Source organism: Neoarius graeffei, chromosome 5 (assembly GCF_027579695.1).
Source record: "Neoarius graeffei isolate fNeoGra1 chromosome 5, fNeoGra1.pri, whole genome shotgun sequence".
In the NCBI taxonomy this organism is placed as follows: domain Eukaryota; kingdom Metazoa; phylum Chordata; class Actinopteri; order Siluriformes; family Ariidae; genus Neoarius; species Neoarius graeffei.
This window is the reverse complement of record NC_083573.1, coordinates 96452525-96476826: the sequence shown is the minus strand read 5'-3', so window position 1 is coordinate 96476826 and position 24302 is coordinate 96452525. Positions and strand designations below refer to the sequence as shown.

Here is a 24302-nt window from a genome sequence, read left to right as displayed (position 1 = left end):
TCTAAGCAGTATTTTCAAAGTCATATGACTTTTTTGTATTCAGCACAATTTCAGCTATAATAATATCTCTGTAGTCTGTATGTCATGATTGTACTTTTTATAAAATAACAGATCAATGAAGATGTTGTAAAAAGCAGTTTTAGACCTGTGTTGGAATGTGTGAAAAAACATGACCTTACCCATTGTGTCGAGCCGTTTTGGTCACTTGAGGTGATTCTGTTCAGTCTTAGGAATGGATCAAGCACAAAAACTTAAATCTGCTCCATTGATTTGGACAATTAACTGGCCATCAAAAAATTTATCTCCTATTGTTTTGGGATGGGGCGGCACGGTGGTTAGCGCTGTCGCCTCACAGCAAGAAGGTCTGGGTTCGAGCCCAACAGCCGGCGAGGCCCTTTCTGTGCGGAGTTTGCATGTTCTCCCCGTGTCCGCGTGGGTTTCCTCCGGGTGCTCCAGTTTCCCCCACAGTCCAAAGACATGCAGGTTAGGTTAACTGGTGACTCTAAATTGACCGTAGGTGTGAATGTGAGTGTGAATGGTTGTCTGTGTCTGTGTGTCAGCCCTGTGATGACCTGGCGACTTGTCCAGGGTGTACCCCGCCTTTCGCCCGTAGTCAGCTGGGATAGGCTCCAGCTTGCCTGCGACCCTGTAGAACAGGATAAAGCGGCTAGAGATAATGAGATGAGATGAGATGAGATGTTTTGGGATAAAAGGTTGGCAGTGGGACGGGTATTCAATGAGAAGAGTAAAAAATTCCATTCCATTCAATGAGAAGAGTGAAAACCCCTCCCACTGCCAACTCTTAATCCCATCAGGTCAAGTCCCAATGGGTAAGGTCATGTTTTTTTTCCACACACTCCAACACAGCTCTAAAACTGCTTTTTACAACAGCTTAATTTATCTGGTATTTGATTTTTTTTTTTGGTATTTGACTCGATTCAGTGGGTCTTGAAATTAACCCTTGTACTATTTTACTCATTTCAGAGCCACAACCATCTCTGTTACTCAATTACTCTGTCATTTTGCTCCCACTCCAACTCCAAATAGAGCAAAATGAACTATTTTTGAGGAAAATACTTTTAACTCTGGAAAAATTGCTGTAATTTTTTCCTGTGTGTGCACTACAGTGCACGCATATCAACTGATCTGCTCATCAGAAATAGAAGAAATATTTACACTTATTCGAGCTGATCTTTGACTGGACTGAGTCGAAGTTAAAAAAAAGAAAAAAAAAGGGCACCACTCATCATCAGTGTCACAGTTCTCAAGATTGAACCGAATCACTGTCCTGAATCGTGAAATGAATCATGAATTGAATCGCTGTCCTGAATCACCCGAAGCGCATCAAATCTGCGTGCCATCTCACAAAAAGTTTTACCTCCAAATAGCCTGAACTCTGTCTGAGAGATTTTATCCTGTTTACAGTTGGCGTTCCCACTGCGAAAGAGAAACCAATCGAAACCAAAATAGTGAAAGTGATTATTATGCCGTTACCATGTGAACAGTCTTTTATGAATGTATAAGTGCGCGCTCAGCGCTCCGACTCCGGTGTGACTGAGTAAGGTGACAAGTTATATGTTTCATCTAATTTAGGTAATTTAAAAACTATAATATTATTTGTCAGTGGGCACATAGGAAAGTCTAAAGTTTCTGTCAATATGTTTATCATGCTTATATGATGAAAAACTCGCGAAGATATTTATCTAAATATGTGGCCTACTCAGTCTAAACCTGCCGAGCTTCGCCGGCGAACCTCTCGACCCCAGAGGGTTAAGATTTGACTTGCAGCTGTGACTGGACTGAAACACTGGTAAGAAGTGAAGTTGTCTGGATGTGTGGTTGTGGCAGCAGAGGCATGGTTAAGCACTGACTGCAGTGTTTCCCCTACCATTATATTGGGGGGTACTCTCCCCCCGCAACAGGAACCCCCCTCCCCAGTGCACACATTTTAAGGTCCAAAAAAAACAAAAAAACCCAAAACAAACCAAAACAAAAACCAGGAGTGCAGTTCTGTGGTAAAAAATATTCAAATTATTGTTCTAAAATAAATGTGAAGACTTAAATAATGACTCCTTAACTGTTTGTTCAGGTCCAAGGGAGCCACGGGGAAGGGTCCTACAGGTGACCATCCTCATCCAGCATCTCCCCGCAAAAAAACAAAACAAAACAGTAAACTTAGAGGAAACACTGGACTGTGAAAGTAAAGATGAGTTGCAGAGAATGAGCAGGTGATGAATGTTAGCTCATCCAGTCGACAGGTGATGAGTTTATGCCATCATGTGTTGTCCATCATCCATCCGGCATTTTCCACATTTCATGAAAATCGCTTCTCTCTCATTTCTTCACTGATTTTTATTCTTTTTGGCAGGAAGGTTGGTCTGCCTGGGGTGCATATAGCTTCCAACCAAATTTGCATAATTGCAATTAATATTGAAGATATGAAGTAATTAATCAATCCCTAATGAGCAGTTTCCACACAAATCTCTTCTCCCTCAATTCTTCACTGATTTTGATCCTTTCTGACATGAAGGTAGGGGTGCCTAGGGTGCATATAACTTCTACCCAGATTTGCTTCATTAGAATTATTAATGAAGTTATGGACTAATTAAGCCTTAAAGAGCAGTTCAACTAAAATCGCTTCTTCTTGGTCAGTTCCTCGCCGTTTTGGATTCTTTCTGGTCAACAGGTCGGTATTCCTAGGGTGGATATAGCTTCTATATACAGTATAGCTTGTATATAGTGTATATAGCTTGCAACATTTATTGCGCCCATAAGGTGGCCCACTTTAGATTGTTCCTTTTGGATTAGACGGGGCCGGAGTGAGCTATGCCGTCATTGACGGTCTCGTTTATTTATTTTGATGTGCACTTGAGTGCCGAAAATGGGTAGCACAGGAATGCGCTGTTTGATAGAAAGAAAATACTCTCTCCATCCTCTGCCTCCTGTGTAGTCACCCCCCTCCCTATTGAATAGTGGTATCCCAGTGGGGTAATACTGAAAATAAATTTCATTTAGTAGAATTAATGATGCCTCTTAAACATGTATTGAACTACCTTCAAGATCATAACAAATCCAGTCGCTTTGAGTTTGCCAGACTTCTTTTTTGGTCCAACACTGACTGACCTTGAGGCTGTTCTGTCTCTTCATCTTTCCAGTGGACGTGTGGGAACAGATCCATTTGCTCAGGCTGGTCAGTAAGTAGCACAGCGTCTTTGGGGATGGAAGGATGTTAAACGGCGGAGGCAACGTGCATTTATCATCAAAGTAGCTGAGCCATAGCTTGGCCCGGGCAAATTTCCATTCTTTATCCTCATGGTTCTGTAGTAAAAAAAACAACAACAAAAAACGCATCAGGTCAGATGTGGCTCAGTCAGAATTGCCTCCATTTTCAAGCCTCGGTAGCACTTTCTATGAAATTAGTTTCTGCAATTTAAACACAAATGAAATAATGCACTAATTAGTGTTACAGTTGTTTCTGTTATATACTATGTGCTTGGATTCATACTAGCTTCACTGGCTAAATTAGCAAAGCAAGCTAACTGTACTAGCTATGTACAGTGTCTTGCAAAAGTATTCATCCCCCTTGGTGCTTGTCCTGTTTTGTAGCATTACAAGCTGGAATTAAAATAGATTTTTGGAGGGTTAGCACCATTTGATTTATACAACATGCCTACAACTTTAAAGGTGTACATTGTTGTTTTATTGTGACACAAACAATAATTAAGATGAAAAAACAGAAATCTGGAGTGTGCATAGGTATTCACCGCACAAAGTCAATACTTTGTAGAGCCACCTTTTGCTACAATTACAGCTGTGAGTCTCTTGGGGTATGTCTCTATTAGCTTAGCACATCTAGCCACTGGGATTTTTGCCCATTCCTCAAGGAAAAACTGCTCCAACTCCTTCAAGTTAGATGGGTTGCGTTGGTGTCCAGCAATCTTCAAGTTATCCCACAGATTCTCAATTGGATTGAGGTCTGGGCTTTGATTAGTCCATTCCAAGACATTTAAATGCTTCCCTTTAAACCACTCCAGTGTAGCTTTAGCAGTATGTTTAGGGTCATTGTCCTGCTGGAACATGAACCTTCGTCCCAGTCTCAAACCTCTGGCTGACTCAAACAAGTTTTCCTCCAGAATTGCCCTGTATTTAGTGCCATCCATCTTTCCTTCAGTCCTGACCAGCTTTCCTGTCCCTGCAGATGAAAAACATCCCCACAGCATGATGCTGCCACCACCATGCTTCACTGTAGGAATGGTGTTCTCAGGGTGTTGGGTTTGCGCCACACATGGCATTTCCCATGATGGCCAAAAAGATCAATTTTCATCTCATTTGACCAGAGAATTTTCTTCCACGTGTTTGGGGAGTCTGCCACATGCTGTTGGGCAAACTCCAAATGTGTTTTCTTAAGCAGTGACTTTTTTCTGACCACTCTTCCATAAAGCCCCGCTCTGTGGAACGTACAGCTTAAAGCGGTCCTATGGACAGATACTCCCATCTCCGCTGTGGATCTTTGCAGCTCCTTCAGTGTTATCTTTGGTGTCTTTGCTGCATCTCTGATCTATGCCCTCCATGCCCGGTCTGTGAGTTTTGGTGGGCGGGGCCTTCTCTTGTCAGGTTTGTAGTGGTGCCATATTCTTTCCATTTTGCTATAATGGATTTAATGGAGCTCTGTGGGATTGTAGCAACTCAGATGGGTGGGTGGAGCACAGAAGGACGGCAGGCCAGAACTGAGTTCACAAACACGTTTATTACAGCTTTTCAGCCTTAACTATACTTTGGTACACACACACACACACACACACACCAGTCATCTGGTTGGGGAGCGAACCCTTTCTGCTCTCGCTCTCTTCCTTAAATAGGGCGTGGTCACTGGGGAAGACACACAAACACATTAATCAACCTCGGGTGTAGTGATTCTGCCACTTACCTTCCCTGACTCCACCCTCTGGTCACAGACTGATGCTTGGCCACGCCCCCACTGCCACATACCCCCACCGCCCCACTCAGGCCGGGCAGCCATCCGGCCCACAGCCGACTCCCCCCCCTTGACGGGAGAGGAAGTCCACCACGACCATCTGCGCCCCCGGCCTGTGGACCACCTTGAAGTTAAAGGGTTGGAGTGCCAGATACCAACGGGTGATCCGCGCGTTGGCATCCTTCATGCGGTGGAGCCACTGGAGGGGCGCGTGGTCCGAACAGAAGGTGAAAGGGCGCCCCAGCAGGTAGTAACGGAGGGCGAGGACCACCCACTTGATGGCCAGGCACTCCTTCTCTATGGTGCTGTAGCGCCCCTCACGCACCGACAGCTTTCGACTAATATACAGCACTGGGCGATCCTCCCCCTCCACCTCCTGGGACAAAACAGTCCCCAGCCCTCTGTCCGACGCGTCCGTCTGCAATATAAAAGGGAGAGAAGAGTCAGGGGAGTGTAACAGTGGCCCCCCACACAGTGCAGCCTTTACCTCAGAAAAAGCCCGCTGGCATTGCGCCGTCCACTGGACCGGATCTGGTGCCCCCTTTTTAGTGAGATCAGTCAGCGGGCTGGTGACGTCCGAATAATTAGGTATAAAGCTATGATAATAGCCAGCCAGCTCCAGGAACTGTCTCACCCCCTTTTTGGTCTTGGGCCTCGGGCAGGCCGCAATCGCTGCAGTCTTGTTAATTTGGGGACGCACCTGCCCATTGCCCAAGTGGAAGCCCAGATACCGTACTTCCACCTGCCCAATCGCACACTTCTTTGGGTTGGCTGAAGAGACCCGCCCGCCTTAGCGACCTGAGGACGGCCCTCAGGTGTTGTAGGTGCCGCGGCCAGTCATTACTATAAATAATGATGTCACCAAGGTACGTGGCAGCATAGGTGGCGTGGGGGCGGAGAACCCTATCCATCAGCCTCTGAAACGTAGCGGGCACCCCAAACAGCCCAAAAGGAAGTGTGACGAACTGGTGTAAGCCGAACGGTGTGGAAAAGGCCGTTTTTTCTCAGGATAATGGAGTCAAGGGGATCTGCCAATAACCCTTTGTTAAATCCAGTGTTGAGTAAAGGAAGCTGTGACTAGCCGATCGAGCAATTCATCAATATGAGGCATTGGGTACGCATCAAATTTAGACACCGCGTTGACTTTCCTATAGTCCACACAGAACCGGACCGACCGGTCGGCCTTGGGTACCAAGACCACCGGGCTGATCCAGTCACTGTGGGACTCCTCGACGATGCCCATTTCGAGCATGGCCTCGAGTTCTTCCCGAACCACTTTTTTCTTGTGTTCGGGTAGCCTGTAAGGGCGGCTACGCACGACCACCCCCTGGGGTGTCTCAATGTGGTGTTCTATGAGGTTGGTGCGGCCGGGCAGGGGCGAGAATACATTCGAAAACTCGGTCTGCAACTGGGCAACCTCCGCGAGTTGGGTTGGGGAGAGGTGGTCTCCACAGGGGACCGGAGAGGTACGCAATGCCAATGTTCCCTTTTGAACCTCCGGCCCCAGCGCCGCCTTCTCCAGAACCACCGACACCAATGCCACGGGGACCTCCTCGTTCCAGAGTTTGAGCAGATTGAGATGGTAAACTTGTAACGCCCCACCCCTGTCCATTTGCCTCATCTCATAGTCAACGTCCCCGACTCGCCATGTGACCTCAAAGGGTCCTTGCCACTTGGCGACTAATTTGGAGCTCGATGTGGGCAACAGTACGAGCACTTTATCTCCTGGTGCGAACTCCCTGAGGCATGTACCCTTGTCGTACAGGCGGGTTTGTCGTTCTTGGGCCTGCCACAAATTCTCCTGGGCTAGGTGGGTGAGTGTGTGGAGTTTTGCGCGCAGGTCAATAACGTATTGGATTTCATTTTTACTTTGTGAAGGTCCCTCCTCCCAATTTTCCCACAGCACATCTAGAATGCCGCGCGGCTTACGCCCGTATAACAATTCAAACGGGGAGAACCCCGTGGAGGCTTGGGGGACCTCTCGCACTGAAAACAACAAGGGAGCCACTTATCCCAATTACGTGCGTCCTCACTTACGAATTTTTTAATTATATTCTTGAGGGTGCGATTGAACCGTTCAACTAAACCATCCGTTTGTGGGTGATAAACGCTGGTGCGGATTGGCTTAATACCCAACAACCTATACAGTTCCTTTAGTGTACGTGACATAAATGCAGTGCCTTGGTCAGTCAGAATCTCTTTCGGGATTCCAACTCGGGAGATGACGCGGAACAGCGCCTCCGCATTACTGCGTGCTGAGATATTGCGAAGAGGCACTGCTTCTGGGTATCGCGTTGCATAGTCCACCAGAACTAATATAAAGCGGCGGTACCCTCGTGTTGACCGATCTAATGGCCCGACGAGATCCATCCCAATTCTTTCGAATAGGGTCTCGATTAATGATAGAGGGCGCAAAGGCGCTTTTGGAATGGCCGCTGGATTTACTAACTGGCATTCGCGGCACGCCGTACACCACCTACAGACATCGCCGCGAATCCCTGGCCAATAGAATCGGGCCATTATTCGGGCTAGTGTTTTATCCTGCCCTAAGTGTCCAGCCATGGGATTAAAGTGAGCCGCCTGGAATACCAATTCCCGGCGGGTCTTCGGAATCAAAAGCTGCGTGACTCGCTCTTTAGTTTGAGTGTCCTGCATCACTCGGTATAATCTATCCTTCATAATCACGAAGTAGGGGAAGGACGGGGTGGCATTTGGCTGGAGGGTTTGACCATCGATTACTCTCACTTGGTCAAATGCATGCCGCAGAGTCTTGTCTCGCGACTGCTCTAATGGAAAATCCGCGAGGGATTCCCCAAGAGAGAGAGGAGGAGCCGGCGGCTCCTCACTCTGACGCGTAGCTGACATAGACGGCTCTGTGACAGCTGCTCCCGCCAACGCGACACTGGGACCTCCCCTTCTTAAACTACAGCAGGACCCACTCTTCACTAGGTGATTCATTAATTCCCCAAATCCCGGCCAATCAGTCCCCAAAATTACTGAGTGGGTAAGGCGAGGATTAACCGCCGCCTTTACTATAAGTTTTTCCCCTCGAAAAAAATGTGGACCGACACTAAATGATAGCTGTGAACATCCCCATGCACACACAACACCTTCACCAATTGTGCTCCCCCCAATGCCTCATCTTGCACCAGGTTCTGGTGGATTGAGGTCTGATTACAACCCAAATCCACCAATGCCTGATATGTATCCCCTTGGATACTCACCGGTATGCGATACGCTCCGGCCCGATTGAGGGCAGCTTCTGGCATGTCGGGGATCCAAACCACCGTGCCTACCTCCATTACTGAGCACTACTGTTGGAGGTGGCCCGGCTCCCCGCAGCGCCAGCAACCCGGCCCGGGCTTTCTCTCTGCACTGGTGCTCTGGGGCTCACTCACCTGGGGGGGGAGAGACAGACACAGACGGGAGAAACGGGAGGCCACCGCAGGTGCGGCGGGCCGGCTGGGGTGGGGCCGGCCCCCGCCTCCGCGGTGGGGGAACGGGGCGAGGACGAGACACAGGAGGAGAGGGGGAGAGAGAGAGGAGAGGGGAGAAGAGGTTGTTTGCTGTCCTGCCATCGGGACAGCCGCCAAATGGTCCTCCACCAGCTCGATTGCCTGATCCAGCGACGCCGGGCGGTGGCACTGGACCCACTCTGCAGCTCCGGCTGGTAGACGTGCGATGAACTGCTCCAGCGCCACCTGGTCGATGATCCCCTCAGCGTCGCGGTTGTTGGCCCTCAACCACCACCCGCAGGCGTCCCGGAGTTGCTGGCCAAACGCGAATGGCTGGCCAACTTCCTCCAACTGCAAAGCGCGGAAGCACATCCCACACGCTGGAGGACGGTCCGGCGAAGATCCGCGTAGGCCAGCCGGCGGTCAGCGGGGAGCTGTAGCACGGCCAGCTGTGCCTCTCCCGTTAGCAGGGGCAGGAGGCGTGCCGTGTGCTGTTCCATCGGCCACCCCGAGGTCTCTGCAACCTGTTCAAAGAGCGTGAGGAAGGCCTCGGGGTCGTCCTGCGGGCCCATCTTCATCAGGGTGAAGGGGACCGGTCCCGCGGCGGTGAAGCCCGCCGACGCGAGGAGGTGCCGGAACGCCTGTCGCTCTTCCTGCTGAGCCAGCATCAGGGCCTCAAACCGCTGTTCCTGTTCCCTCCGGAGGGCGACTAGTGCCTGGTGCTGGCTTTGCTGGGCCGTGGTGAGGGCGTGGACCAGCTCGGCGAAAGGGGATGACTCCATGGGGCTGTTTTCTCCTGCGCTCCGTCCCGGGTTTCGGCACCACTGTAGCAACTCGGATGGGTGGGTGGAGCACAGAAGGACGGCAGGCCAGAACTGAGTTCACAAACACGTTTATTACAGCTTTTCAGCCTTAACTATACTTTGGCATACACACACACACACACACACCAGTCGTCTGGTTGGGGAGTGAACCCTTTCTGCTCTCGCTCTCTTCCTTAAATAGGGCGCGGTCACTGGGGAAGACACACAAACACATTAATCAACCTCAGGTGTAGTGATTCTGCCACTTACCTTCCCTGACTCCACCCTCCGGTCACAGACCGACGCTTGGCCACGCCCCCACTGCCACAGGGATATTCAGAGTTTGGGATATTTTTTATAACCCAACCCTGATCTATACTTCTCCACAACTTTGTCTCTGACCTGTTTGGAGGCTCCTTGGTTTTCATGTTGCTTGCTTAGTAGTCTTGCAGAGTCAGGGTCCTTCCAGAACAAGTTGATTTATACAGACATCATGTGACAGATCATGTGACACTTTTATTGCACACAGGTGGATCGTAATCAACTGATTATGTGACTTATGAAGTGAATTGGTTGGACCAGCTCTTATTTAGGGGTTTCATACGAAAGGGGGTGAATACCTATGCACACTCCAGATTTCTGTTTTTTTCATCTTAATTATTGTTTGTGTCACAATAAAACAACAATGTGCACCTTTAAAGTGGTAGGCATGTTGTGTAAATCAAATGGTGCTAACCCTCCAAAAGTCCATTTTAATTCCAGCTTGTAATACGACAAAACAAGACAAACACCAAGGGGGATGAATACTTTTGCAAGACACTGTACACACATCAGAGGCACCAATGATCAACTGCTACTTCCTTTTTCTCCACAATGTCTCTATAAATATTTAATGAGAGGTTGCGGATTACAGGATACAACAAAACCACAGTAAAAAGATTTTCTTCCACGTTTGATGGGAACTAATTGCAGGTTGGCGTTGAAGTCATGAACAGGGAACTGAAGAAAGGCCAGACCACACACATGATAGGATTGGTCTTAGGAATCACACAAGTCAATCGTTTGGATTTGTCGCTTCAGCGTGTCACAACTAATTTGCATAGAATTCAGAAACTCATGAATGTTACTGAAACATGACGTTACTAAATCTCAAAACTTCACTTACAGCGATCTGTCTGAAGCTCTTATGCAGCATGGCCACGAGAAGCTTGGTGAGAACAATCACAACGACGATGTTGTACGTGCCGACGATGAGGGCGCCCACGAACGAGCGCAGTTCCTCTGTATAGCTGATCCTGGTCACAAACAACGCCACGTGGGCCAGAGAGAAGATGTACCAGAAGAGCGCATAACACGTCCCCATAAACCTGATGAAAAGAAACAGCAAATGAGACACAGTGACTTTACGATCCACAGTGAGTTTAAGAGCCAGGATCAGAGTGGGGTATATGTACGTAACAAAAACATCATATCACTTTACTTGAAAACATTTCTACAATGCAATATATTGCATCATGATATATAGGTTAGCGAAGAAAATACCAACAAAACAAACATTTACAAAAGAACTGGATGTCAACAAAAATCAGAACGTCAAGGGCGTCATCGCTCCTCTGGCCTGCCATCAGAACAACCAAACCATCAAACATCATCATAGTTTCCCTTTTGGCCCATCCTTGGCCTTAGGGCACATCTGCTCAGGTAAACGTCCTTTGAGCAAATGATTGAACTTGGTTTTGTCCATCACCATTTTCCTGGCTTGCATTGGATCTATCTGGAGGAGATCCTCAACTCGTTTCCAAACTCTTGAGGTTGTCCTTTTATCAAAAAGAACCTGTTTTTGGAGGGCATCATTCTCCATGCGACAAACATGGGCCATGTATTTGAGATGTTGGACATGGCAGTAATCCTGGATGGAACTGGATTTTGTTATTTCCCATACTTGCTCATTTGATATTTTGAATCCCCAATCCAGCTGCCCTTCCACTAAGGTAGCTGGGTCAACACCCTTTTTCTGCTTGTTACGAGGAGGAACATTTTTCCTTGCATAGCCTCCCGATACCATCTTCCTTAAAAAATTGTTCCACACACTCTCAACCTTTTGTAGCTCTGAGGCGGACATGTGACATGCCTGAATGCCATACAATAAACGTGATCTGACACAGGACGTTAGGATCTTCATGCGAGTAGATAAGTGAATTTCTCTGTCCATCAAACAGTTCTTCAGTTCATCCCACTTTTTAAATGCAGATGCGATATTGGCATGCAACGCTGCTGCTGAATTGCTTATGTTGGTGATTACATGTCCCAGATACCGAAATGACCAGACATTCTTGATATTCACCCCATTTACTGATACTAAGGTCTTCTGATCTTTAATGGCCTCATCGACATTAAACGCCATTGTCTCAGTCTTGCTATAGGACATCTGTAGGCCAAATTGAGTAAAGGTATTATCATAGATAGATAGGACCAAATTTAATTCCTCTACACTCTTTGTGAAGATTGCCACATCATCAGCATATAGTAGCTCTGTAACTCTTCTCCGTCCAGATGTTGGTGCCAGTCTTTGGTACTCTCGAGGTGACACTTCATTAGGGAGGCAGAACTCCACAAGAATTCCTGCATCAGGGCATTGCTTCAAAATTTGGTATTTTGCGCATTGCATTACGAAGTCCATATATATATTGAATATAGGTGGACTCTCAAGGGTGCCTTGGCGACAACCCACATATGTATTGAAGTACTGATTTGCTCCCTTAATGCAAGCTTTAGTGCCAGTATACAGTGTCTGTAATATTGAGACCAGTTTGGGGCATCCTAGATGGATGTTCAACACTCGAAATAGTGCTTCTTGTGGAATCCAATCGTATGCGGCCTTAAAGTCAATGAAACAAATATACAGCGGATTTCTTTCTTTCTCGAGTATATGCCTTGTGATGTAAATGGCATCGCACGTTGATCGATTTCTTTTAAAGCCAAACTGAAATGTGACGATGTGAGAGAGGACCAACCTCCATGACAAACTGTTTACAACAGGAAAATCAAGAAAGGACTAAATTTTATTCCCCGAGGGAAGATCGATCCAAAACATCGATCAGAACTGAAATCGCATGATAAACGAGAGGAGATACAATTCTAGTCAGAAGAAAATGTGTTAAGTTGACCTGATTACTAATTTGTTCATAAAAAATTGACAATGCAATGACCAAGTTTTGTGCAGAAGGTCGAGTTCTTTAAAATACAACAATCAGAACTGAAATACATTGAGAACTGATGGAGTGAGGAGACACGATTTAACTGAAAATAAACAAAGTTGTAAACAAATTGTTTATAACAGGAAAATCAACAAACAAGTTTTGTTCTTCAAGAGAAGATCGACTCAAAACATCGATCAGAACTGAAATCGGATAAGAAATCTGAGAGGAGATACAATTTGAGTGGAGAAGCCTGGAAAATTCGTTAATTTGTCCTAATTAGTAACTCGTTAGCAAAAAAAAATTGACAAAACAATGACAAAGTTTTGTGCGGAGTGACGAGTTCTGTCAAACAAAACAATCGGAATGGAAATTCGTGGAGAACTGACGGAGATACAATTTAACTGAATTGTGGACAATGGACGGGGTGTAGTGGTTAGCACTGTTGCCTTACAGCAAGAAGGTCCGGGTTCGAGCCCAACAGCCGGAGAGGCCCTTTCTGTGCGGCGTTTGCATGTTGTCCGTGTGGGTTTCCTCCGGGTGCTCCGGTTTCCCCCACAGTCCAAAGACATGCAGGTTAGGTTAACTGGTGACTCTAAATTGAGCGTAGGTGTGAATGTGAGTGTGAATGGTTGTCTGTGTCTATGTGTCAGCCCTGTGATGACCTGGCGACTTGTCCAGGGTGTACCCCACCTTTCGCCCGTAGTCAGCTGGGATAGGCTCCAGCTTGCCTGCGACCCTGTAGAACAGGATAAAGCGGCTACAGATAATGGATGGATGGATGGAAGATCCATTATAAAATTTTCACATCAAATCCGGTGCATCCAATGTGAGTTTTTCATCATCATTTAAAAGAAGTGTGCTTGTGTGGTTGTGGTTGTGGCAGTATGGCTCGGCACTGACTGTGAATGTAAAGATGAGTTGCAGAGAACGAGCACGTAATGAATAGGATATTTTTTGTTTCTTTACGGTTAGTCTGCTGTGCTGTAAGGCACCTTCAGGTGGAAAAGTGTGATATAAATGAGGATAAAACTGGAAAAAAAACTATAGCTACGTGTGGAAGGCATCGTTGCTCTGCTGTTCACAGAAGATTCCTTCACAGTCCTTGCTGTTGGTTTTGTTTCTGAATGGGTCCTTCTGGTCTTTTCCGTAAAGCTGCGTCAGGCCGATGGTGAAGGAGAACAGCACCAGCAGGAATAGGCCGAGGAACTTTCCAAACTCCTGCAGCATCTGACCCATCGAGATCTGTATAAACACACACACACACACACACTTAAAAAGAACATTTTAAACTCTTTTTAAAAAATGTCTTATGGTCTAGTAACTGTATCTCCTTCAGCGGAATCTGTTCCTCACTGCTCAAGATCAACCAGATCCTTGAGCAGCGATGTTGTTAAGTATAAAGTTCGTCAGTGTAAAACCACAACCTACCAGGAATCCTTTATTGTTCGAACTACAAGAATCTGGAACATTCTTTTTGATGAACTGAATTTAAACATGAACAACCTTAGCTCTTTTAAATCTACCATGTTGAATTATTATTTTTCTATGATGATTAACAGTTATTCCACGAAATCGAGTCGTACATGAGCTGACAGCCGACGAGGCACGTAGCACCGAATTGTCTATAATCCACGTATGACAAGATTGAGTGGGATAACGGTTTTATTCTATCCACGTTCACTGGATTTGAGAAACGGAGCATTTTTATTTTAATTTTTTTGCAAATTCGATAAATAAAAACTTTATACAAAACATCAGACAAAATCATTTCCGCTTTGAATGTAAACAAACCGGCAAAATGACAGGAGCGATTTGTGAAAAATGCAATGATAATTCTTGAATTTAAAAAAATATATATATGTTCTTCCCATCAAATACTTTTATTCCGTATTTTGTTGCTTTTTCTGTATTTTTTTGGGTTTTGTTTTCGAGTAGAGTTTTTATTTCGTCCTCGGTACGTTCAGCAACACATTCTGCCATTTTGTTTTTCTCTACTCACAGTCTATAAGCTGATATCCTAGTAGTAGAGCAGCCAATCAGAGCGCACGACTGCTCATATCCAGTCATTGTGAATAGAATGATACAAGTGTTGCCAGGCAAAACAAACCTCACCCAGCAGCACTTATTTTATACCTATATGTTGATAATGGTAATATTTCTCAATCATCAGCTGTCAAGTTATAGTCCTACGAAAATCCATGACCATTTCAAAGACATTCAAAGTGAAAGATCATGGTACCAAATGAAAGGCCATATTGGAGTTCCTATGGAGCACTTGCATGTGACATCACAGCCGATCCAGATTGTGACAGACGCCATCTTGTCGGTCAAATGCCATATTATTCTGGTTCTACTTCTGCTTCTACCTTTTCTTCTGGAAAACCCTACTATATACAATTCTACTACAACGGCTGCGGCTACAAGCTCTCCCTACCTGTGCACGGTTTTTATGTTTTTTGTGTGTATTTTTGCGTGTTGTTCGTCTGTACCGGACTTCAATATCCACTACAACCGTATGGACTTACTGGACATTGGTTTCCAGCAGAAAATGACGGTTTGTAGCGATTTCCATCGCATGCACAACATTCAGGACGGATAGCGAGACCAGCAGGGTCTCTGTGGATTGTTATCGGAAGCAAAGCGAAGGAGGCGGCGTCGGGAGCGGAAGCAAAAGCGAGGCTGCAGAGCCGGCCTGTTGACTAAGCTCAGAAAACAGCTACTCAAATCTCCACTGCTAAGCCTCTACCTCTCCAACGCCAGATCCATGGTAAACAAGACGGATGATTTGGAATTACAGCTGGAATTACCTTATTCTATTCTATTCTATTCTATAATCGGCTGGTCAGTGCTATACTCAATACTTAAGTGACTTACCCGTCCAGTGAGGATTATTTTCTTGTTTACAAGATGCCACATCTGAGTCGCTGACAAATCCTGAATTTCTTTAAAGATAACTGTGCAGAGATTTATAAGCACGCTTCACCACTGAACAGCGAGGGAAAGTTGATGAGGTAATTATACACGTCTGGGTATTCCGCTGGCAGTTCAACATCCACTGACACGGTCGTGAAAACTCCGTCCGGTCAGCCATAAGGGTCACTAATCTGTAGGTCGTTTATTTTAGACATATATCTAGTTATCTGTTCATTAGAAAAAAGAGCCGTGTAGTCCGTCGGTTGAAATTGATCCATTCTGTACACGAGTGCAGCAGTATTCAGCTGTGTTTTTTACCAACAAGATGGCGGCTGTGTACTTTCCGGTCACGTGACTGCAAGATCTCTATATGCTCATAATAGTAAACATCTGTCTATCAGCAACCGTTTTTGAGTTATAATGGAAAATATGTTATTTTGACTGAAAGGTTGACCTTTCCAGTGACCTTAATCTTCACTTTGACCTGATTACTCCCAAAATTTAATCAGGTAATTTACGGACCATTGCCGACCTACCCTGACAATTTGAAGTCAATCGGTGCAACCGTCTAGACGCTAGATTGTTAACAGACAGATAAACAAACAAACCGCACTGATTACAGTGCAAAAAATTGAAAACTGAATTTGAGGAGAAAATTACTTAATATTAGTGAAATTATCTTGTATTCTTCTAATAGGAAATGCTTGATCATTTCAACTATTTTCAAGATATTTTCACTTGCTAAGATATCATTTTTTTGCAGTGTACAACACCTCGCCCCGCTTACTCTGTCGCGGGCGAGGTAATTATGATTGCAACAACCCTTGCACTTTTAAATCTATATGTCTGAAATGTGGGCGGCACGGTGGTATAGTGGTTAGCGCTGTCGCCTCACAGCAAGAAGGTCCAGGTTCGAGCCCCGTGGCCGGCGAAGGCGTTTCTGTGTGGAGTTTGCATGTTCTCCCCGTGTCCGCGTGGGTTTCCTCCGGGTGCTCCGGTTTCCCCCACAGTCCAAAGACATGCAGGTTAGGTTAACTGGTGACTCTAAATTGACCGTAGGTGTGAATGTGAGTGTGAATGGTTGTCTGTGTCTATGTGTCAGCCCTGTGATGACCTGGCGACTTGTCCAGGGTGTACCCCGCCTTTCGCCCGTAGTCAGCTGGGATAGGCTCCAGCTTGCCTGCGACCCTGTAGAACAGGATAAAGCCGCTAGAGATAATGAGATGAGATGTCTGAAATGTAATTCAGTCTGTAGTCTTGCACGTCCTGTCTTATGTTGTTGGTAGATGACTTTGTTTATAATATAGGTGGTTTTTTTAATACCTTGGGCCCACAGTAATTGGCTAACACTGTTGTGGTTACCTTGCCATATACAGTTGTGTTCAAAATTATTCAACCCCCAATGCTGTAAAGGGTTTTAGGGAATTCAGTGTACATTTGTAATTGTGTTCATAATGACATCTTACAAGGACTTGTTAAAGAACCAAATGCAACTAAAATGACATCAACTGCTTTTGTAATAAAGTATTAAATGGCCTTTTTGTGATTTCTTCATTGACACAATTATTCAACCCCTTTAAGACTACCACTTAAGAACAGAGGTTCATTCAAGTGTTTTCAATCAGGTATTGAAAACACCTGTGGATGTCAATGAGCATCAATCAAGCATAATAAGCACCAATTAGGCAGATTTAAAGGGACTGTGATACTCAGCTCCTTCTAGACATTTACTGGTGTGTTGACAAACATGGTGAAGGCAAGAGAATGGTCCCAGAAGACAAGAGAAGAGGTTATTTCTCTTCACAAGAATGGCAATGGATATAAGAAGATTTCCAAAATGTTAAACATTCCAAGAGATACTATCGGAAGCATCATCTGTAAATTCAAGGCAAAGGGCACAGTGGAAACGCTACCTGGTCGTGGCAGAAAGAAGATCCTGATGGCGACTGCTGTGTGCTACCTGAAGCGCCAGGTGGATAAAAATCCCCGTGTGACTGGTGAGGAACTGAAAAAAGATCTGTTAGATGTGGGCATTGAGGTTTCAGCACAGACAATAAGGCGCACACTGCATAATGACGGCCTCTATGCCAGAACTCCCAGGCGCACCCCCTTGCTGACGCCAAAGAATAAGAAATGTCGACTGCAGTATGCCAAAAGTCATACAAGCCACAAAAGTTTTGGGAAAGTGTTCTGTGGACTGATGAAACTAAATTAGAACTGCTTGGGCCCATGGACCAGCATTATGTTTGGACCAGGCCTATGAAGAAAAGAACACCTTGCCTACTGTGAAGCATGGCGGGGGGTCAATTATGCTTTGGGGTTGTTTTGCTTCTAATGGTACAGGGAAGCTTCATCGTGTGCAGGGTACCATGAATTCTCTTCAGTACCAGGAAATCTTGGAAGAAAATGTGATGGAGTCTGTCACAAACCTGCGGCTTGGGAGACGTTGGACCTTTCAACAGGACAATGATCCTAAGCACACATCCAAGTCCACTAGAGCATGGTTGAAGATGAAGGGCTGGAACATTCTGGAGTGGCCATCGCAGTCACCAGACTTAAATCCGATTGAGAACCTCTGGTGGGACCTAAAGAAGGCAGTTGCAGCGCGCAAGCCTAAGAATGTGACTGAACTGGAGGCTTTTGCCCATGAAGAATGGGCTAAGATACCCGTTGGTCGCTGCAAGACACTTGTGTCAAGCTATGCTTCACGCTTGAAAGATGTTATAACTGGAAAAGGATGTTGTACTAAGTACTAAGAATGAATGTCACTTGGGGGTTGAATAAAACTGATAATGATGTGAGCACAGAAAAGACATTTGTGGCCATTTTATTATAAATGTTATGTTATATTTGTCTAATTTACAAGTGCCTCTTTGATTTAATTGTAAATAAGATGACTGAAATGATCAAAATCAATGTCAAACTGGCCAAAACACTTAATTTCAGTGGGGGTTGAATAATTGTGAACACAACTGTATATATCAAATTTTTTTCCTTTCTTTACCTTGTAAATATTTTTATTACTTATTTAGGATTGATGGCGAAGCTAAAAAGAAAAAAAAAACTTATTTCAGGAACTTATAGATATCTATACAGCATCACAGCCAAACTGTACAGCTACTGCAATTACAGTGAGCCTCAAGCAAACATCAGCTCTAATTAAGGCTCGTGAAGGCGTTCTGTCTTTAAAAATGTTGAAAAAAAAAAAGGTTTCTGGTAGATTTTTTTGAGGCAATTGTAAACTTTGCTGGCTCAGGAAACATTTTAAGTTACTGTTTTTGGGCTGCTGTTTATTAAACTTGGGACTTGGGTATTCCCAAGTATGACTAGGCTGAGCAAATGAGAGTTGAAAAAGCAAATATTTTGATGCATGCTATCATTAAGCAACCTTGTTTGGTCAGATCTCGCTCTCTCTCTCTCTCTCTCTCTCTCTCGCTTTTCCAGTGGAGTCTCAGAAAATGTAATGATGCATTCTGTAGAAATGTTTGGATGATACAGAACATGACATCATGTTAAAACATATTCTGCAAAGCTAGAATGGAAAAAAGAAAAGAAAAGATGATACAGTTGATAAAATGTTGCTCAGAACCAGAACCAGCTGAGCTTGCTGAGAATCTGGAAATTTGCCCAGAACTAAATATAGTGGCGCTTGAAAGTTTGTGAACCCTTTAGAATTTTCTATATTTCTGCATAAATATGACCTAAAACATCGTCAGATTTTCACACAAGTCCTAAAAGTAGATAAAGAGAACCCAGTTAAACAAATGAGACAAAAATATTATACTTGGTCATTTATTTATTGAGGAAAATTATCCAGTATTACATATCTGTGAGTGGCAAAAGTATGTGAACCTTTGCTTTCAGTATCTGGTGTGACCCCCTTGTGCAGCAATAACTGCAACTGAACGTTTGCGGTAACTGTTGATCAGTCCTGCACACCGGCTTGGAGGAATTTTAGCCCGTTCCTCCGTATAGAACAGCTTCAACTCTGGGATGTTGGTGGGTTTCCTCACATGAACTGCTCGCTTCAGGTCCTTCCACAACATTTCGATTGGATTAAGGTCAGGACTTTGACTTGGCCATTCCAAAACATTAACTTTATTCTCCTTTAACCATTCTTTGGTAGAACAACTTGTGTGCTTAGGGTCGTTGTCTTGCTGCATGACCCACCTTCTCTTGAGATTCAGTTCATGGACAGATGTCCTGACATTTTCCTTTAGAATTTGCTGGTATAATTCAGAATTCATTGTTCCATCAATGATGGCAAGCCGTCCTGGCCCAGATGCAGCAAAACAGGCCCAAACCATGATACTCCCACCACCATGTTTCACAGATGGGATAAGGTTCTTATGCTGGAATGCAGTGTTTTCCTTTTTCCAAGCATAACGCTTCTCATTTAAACCAAAAAGTTATATTTTGGTCTCATCCGTCAACAAAACATTTTTCCAATAGCCTTCTGGCTTGTCCACATGATCTTTAGCAAACTGCAGACGAGCAGCAATGTTCTTTTTGGAGAGCAGTGGCTTTCTCTTTGCAACCCTGCCATGCACACCATTGTTGTTCAGTGTTCTCCTGATGGTGGACTCATGAACATTAACATTAGCCAATGTGAGAGAGGCCTTCAGTTGCTTACAAGTTACCCTGGGGTCCTTTGTGAACTCACTGACTATTACACGCCTTGCTCTTGGAGTGATCTTTGTTGGTCGACCACTCCTGGGGAGGGTAACAATGGTCTTGAATTTCCTCCATTTGTACACAATCTGTCTGACTGTGGATTGGTGGAGTCCAAACTCTTTAGAGATGGTTTTGTAACCTTTTCCAGCCTGATGAGCATCAACAACGCTTTTTCTGAGGTCCTCAGAAATCTCCTCTGTTCGTGCCATGATACACTTCCACAAACATGTGTTGTGAAGATCAGACTTTGATAGATCCCTGTTCTTTAAATAAAACAGGATGCCCACTCACACCTGATTGTCATCCCATTGATTGAAAACACCTGACTCTAATTTCACCTTCAAATTAACTGCTAATCCTAGAGGTTCACATACTTTTGCCACTCACAGATGTGTAATATTGGATCATTTTCCTCAATAAATAAATGACCAAGTAAAATATTTTTGTCTTATTTGTTTAACTGGGTTCTCTTTATCTACTTTTAGGACTTGTGTGAAAATCTGATGTTGTTTTGGGTCATATTTATGCAGAAATATAGAAAATTCTAAAGGGTTCACAAACTTTCAAGAACCACTGTACAATAGTGTAAGTGAAGACACTGGGGATTGTTAAATAATACATGTCACAAACTTTCCAATGATAAAGTTACAATTAACCATGAGTTACCACCCTGAGTGACACCAACCCAAGTGATGCCACGGCTACCACTTTCCTTTAATTCTTTTATACCACAATAATTTGCCAATGAATTGCCGTGAAACAAGTTAGCTTAGTTTCTACTTACATTATAGCAGCTATAAACATACATTCTCTCATAAGCCTCTCTTTTTTCTCTCTTAACGTAAATTAAGTCCAGTAAACATGTCTTTACAGAAAACTTTGTGATATCAATTATTATTATTATCATTATTATTACAACCCCGATTCCAAAAACGTTGGGACAAAGAACAAATTGTAAATAAAAACGGAATGCAATAATTTACAAATCTCAAAAACTGATATTGTATTCACAATAGAACATAGACAACATATCAAATGTGGAAAGTGAGACGTTTTGAAATTTCATGCCAAATATTGGCTCATTTGAAATTTCATGACAGCAACACATCTCAAAAAAGTTGGGACAGGGGCAATAAGAGGCTGGAAAAGTTAAAGGTACAAAAAAGGAACAGCTGGTGGGCCAAATTGCAATTCATTAGGTCAATTGGCAATAGGTCATTAACATGACTGGGTATAAAAAGAGCATCTTGGAGTGGCAGCGGCTTTCAGAAGTAAAGATGGGAAGAGGATCACCAATCCCCCTAATTCTGCGCCGACAAATAGTGGAGCAATATCAGAAAGGAGTTCGACAGTGTAAAATTGCAAAGAGTTTGAACATATCATCATCTACAGTGCATAATATCATCAAAAGATTCAGAGAAACTGAAAGAATCTCTGTGCGTAAGGGTCAAGGCCGGAAAACCATACTGGGTGCCCGTGATCTTCGGGCCCTTAGACGGCACTGCATCACATACAGGCATGCTTCTGTATTGGAAATCATAAAATGGGCTCAGGAATATTTCCAGAGAACATTATCTGTGAACACAATTCACCGTGCCATCCGCCGTTGCCAGCTAAAACTCTATAGTTCAAAGAAGAAGCCGTATCTAAACATGATCCAGAAGCGCAGACGTCTTCTCTGGGCCAAGGCTCATTTAAAATGGACTGTGGCAAAGTGGAAAACTGTTCTGTGGTCAGACGAATCAAAATTTGAAGTTCTTTATGGAAATCAGGGACGCCGTGTCATTCGGACTAAAGAGGAGAAGGACGACCCAAGTTGTTATCAGCGCTCAGTTCAGAAGCCTGCATCTCTGATGGTATGGGGTTGCATTAGTGCGTGTGGCATGGGCAGCTTACACATCTAGAAAGACACCATCAATGCTGAAAGGTATATCCAGGTTCTAGAGCAACATATGCTCCCATCCAGATGACGTCTCTCTCAGGGAAGACCTTGCATTTTCCAGCATGACAATGCCAAACCACATACTTCTTCTCTTTATGGTAGATTTGGATATTGATACGCCTACCTCCTGGAGAGTGTTGTTCACTTGGTTGGCTGTTGTGAAGGGGTTTCTCTTCACCATGGAAATTATTCTGCGATCATTCACCATTGTTGTCTTCTGTGGGTGTCCAGGTCTTTTTGCATTGATGAGTTCACCAGTGCTTTCTTTCTTTCTCAGGATGTACCAAACTGTAGATTTTGCCACTCCTAATATTGTAGCAATTTCTCGGATGGGTTTTTTCTGTTTTCGCAGCTTAAGGATGGCTTGTTTCACCTGCATGGAGAGCTCCTTTGACCGCATGTTTTCTTCACAGCAAAATCTTCCAAATGCAAGCACCACACCTCAGATCAACTCCAGGCCTTTTATCTGCTTAATTGAGAATGACATAATGAAGGAATTGCCCACACCTGCCCATGAAATAGCCTTGGAGTCAATTGTCCAATTACTTTTGGTCCCTTTAAAAACAGGGTGGCACATGTTAAGGAGCTGAAACTCCTAAACCCTTCATCCAATTTTAATGTGGATACCCTCAAATGAAAGCTGAAAGTTTGGACTTTATGTCCATTATATAACTATAACCTGAATATGTTTCAGTAAACAGGTAAAAAAACAAAATTTGTGTCAGTGTCCAAATATATATGGACCTTACTGTATGTATGTGGATCCAGATCTTTTTTTTTTGCTCTTCCCAACATAACTCAAAAAGTAGTGAACGGATTTGAATGAAATTTGGTGGAAAGGTGAGCCAAGGAACAATTGATTAGATTTTGATGCAAATCCAAATATATATGTAAACATAGTAAACATCTGGATATTCTAATATGTGGCTTGGTAGAGGTATATACTCTACCGAGTACCCTTCTAGTTAGAAAATGAGCTCCAAGTGCCGTCGCTTAGATTTTGCTTGATGAGTGTGTGCTATCTGGGAAATTTTATAATCTTGATTGCTAACCAGGCTTGTAGTACTCAAGTCCAGGACTCGGACTTGAGTCCAACCCGTGCCCTAATTTTAAGGACTTGTGACTTGACTCGACCTTGAGCACTCATGACTCGGACTCGGACTTGTACATTAACTGCATTCAGACTTGTAAATTGGAGACGAGGATTCCGATTTTTTCCTTTATTTTTTGTAACATGCCATAATAATTTGGCATAAGATATCTATACATTTCTGCATTAATTTTATACTATTTTCGTGCAAGAGAATGCACATTCACCTGTTCATACGTCATGTTCAGGAACAAACTAGCATTAGTGGCGCTAAAATGCCTGGAGAGACGCCGCTAGGATTGTCTGCTTTGCTTATACAGACTTCTCGTGCAGTGGGAAAAAATGCCCTGCTGTGTGTTCCATATGTAGAAGAACTATTGAGGAGACGGCAGGGACAACCTCGAACTTCAATCGTCATTTGGTAAGACTCCACCCAGAGAAAGAAGTGACACGCTATGTTCATTGCTCTGTTGATAGTGGGCGGAGCTTGCTTGCTGACCGATGAACTAGCTAGTGTTAACCCTCATGTTATTTGCCCTGTTGATAGTGGGCGGGGCTTGCTGAGCGATGAACAAGCTTTTTATTTGTAGCCTGTTAACTAAAACGGGGCAGTCGAGCAGGAACATCAGTCCAACACAGTAGCAGAGACGCTTTCACATAAAGGCAGGAACAGCTACCGTCAAATGGTGCGGTTGGAGTCTTGTTCTCGGACTCAACTCGGACTGGACATGAACTTGACTCAGATTTGAACACTGGGGACTCGAGACTGGACTCAGACTCGAGGTTTAGTGTCTTGACTACAACACTGTTGCTAACCTGTAGCTATATGGTTAATATAAACTAAACTATAAACTTTCAAGGTAACATTAACAGTTCCTAACTCATATATATATAAATAAAACACACACACACACCAACAACTGTGCATAGTACAACCCGGCTTCTTACATTTTTATCGGAAATGATTACAGATTACACTGAGCCATGGACTCAGACTCTTCGGAGTGGAGTGAGTGGAGGACAGTGTAGGCTCAAATGAACCATTTTTAAATTTACGTGATTCATTCTCCTGTCACAGAGACGCCGAGCAGACAACAATTCCCGTGGCTAATCTCTCACAGGGCTGCTCTGCAACACTGATTTAGCATCGGTGAGTACTAGATATGACGTAGCATAATATCCAGATGGCCAAGTGCACAGGGTCAGAACGGCTCGAAAACAAAGAATCCGGTTATACAAACACCCCATCC

The 24302-nt window shown here is 44.3% G+C and overlaps 1 protein-coding gene across 1 annotated transcript in view; it reads right to left on the bottom strand.

Moving 5' to 3' along the window:
* The window catches only part of trpc1 (transient receptor potential cation channel, subfamily C, member 1), a 130770-nt gene that overhangs the window by 5704 nt on the left and 100764 nt on the right, over positions 1–24302 (bottom strand). Inside the window, exons 10-12 of the mRNA XM_060922537.1 lie at positions 13485–13675; positions 10399–10600; positions 3124–3318 (exon numbers count right to left, since the gene is read on the bottom strand). Coding sequence (XP_060778520.1) covers positions 3124–3318; positions 10399–10600; positions 13485–13675 — 588 coding nt within the window. The remainder of the gene's footprint in view (positions 1–3123; positions 3319–10398; positions 10601–13484; positions 13676–24302) is intronic.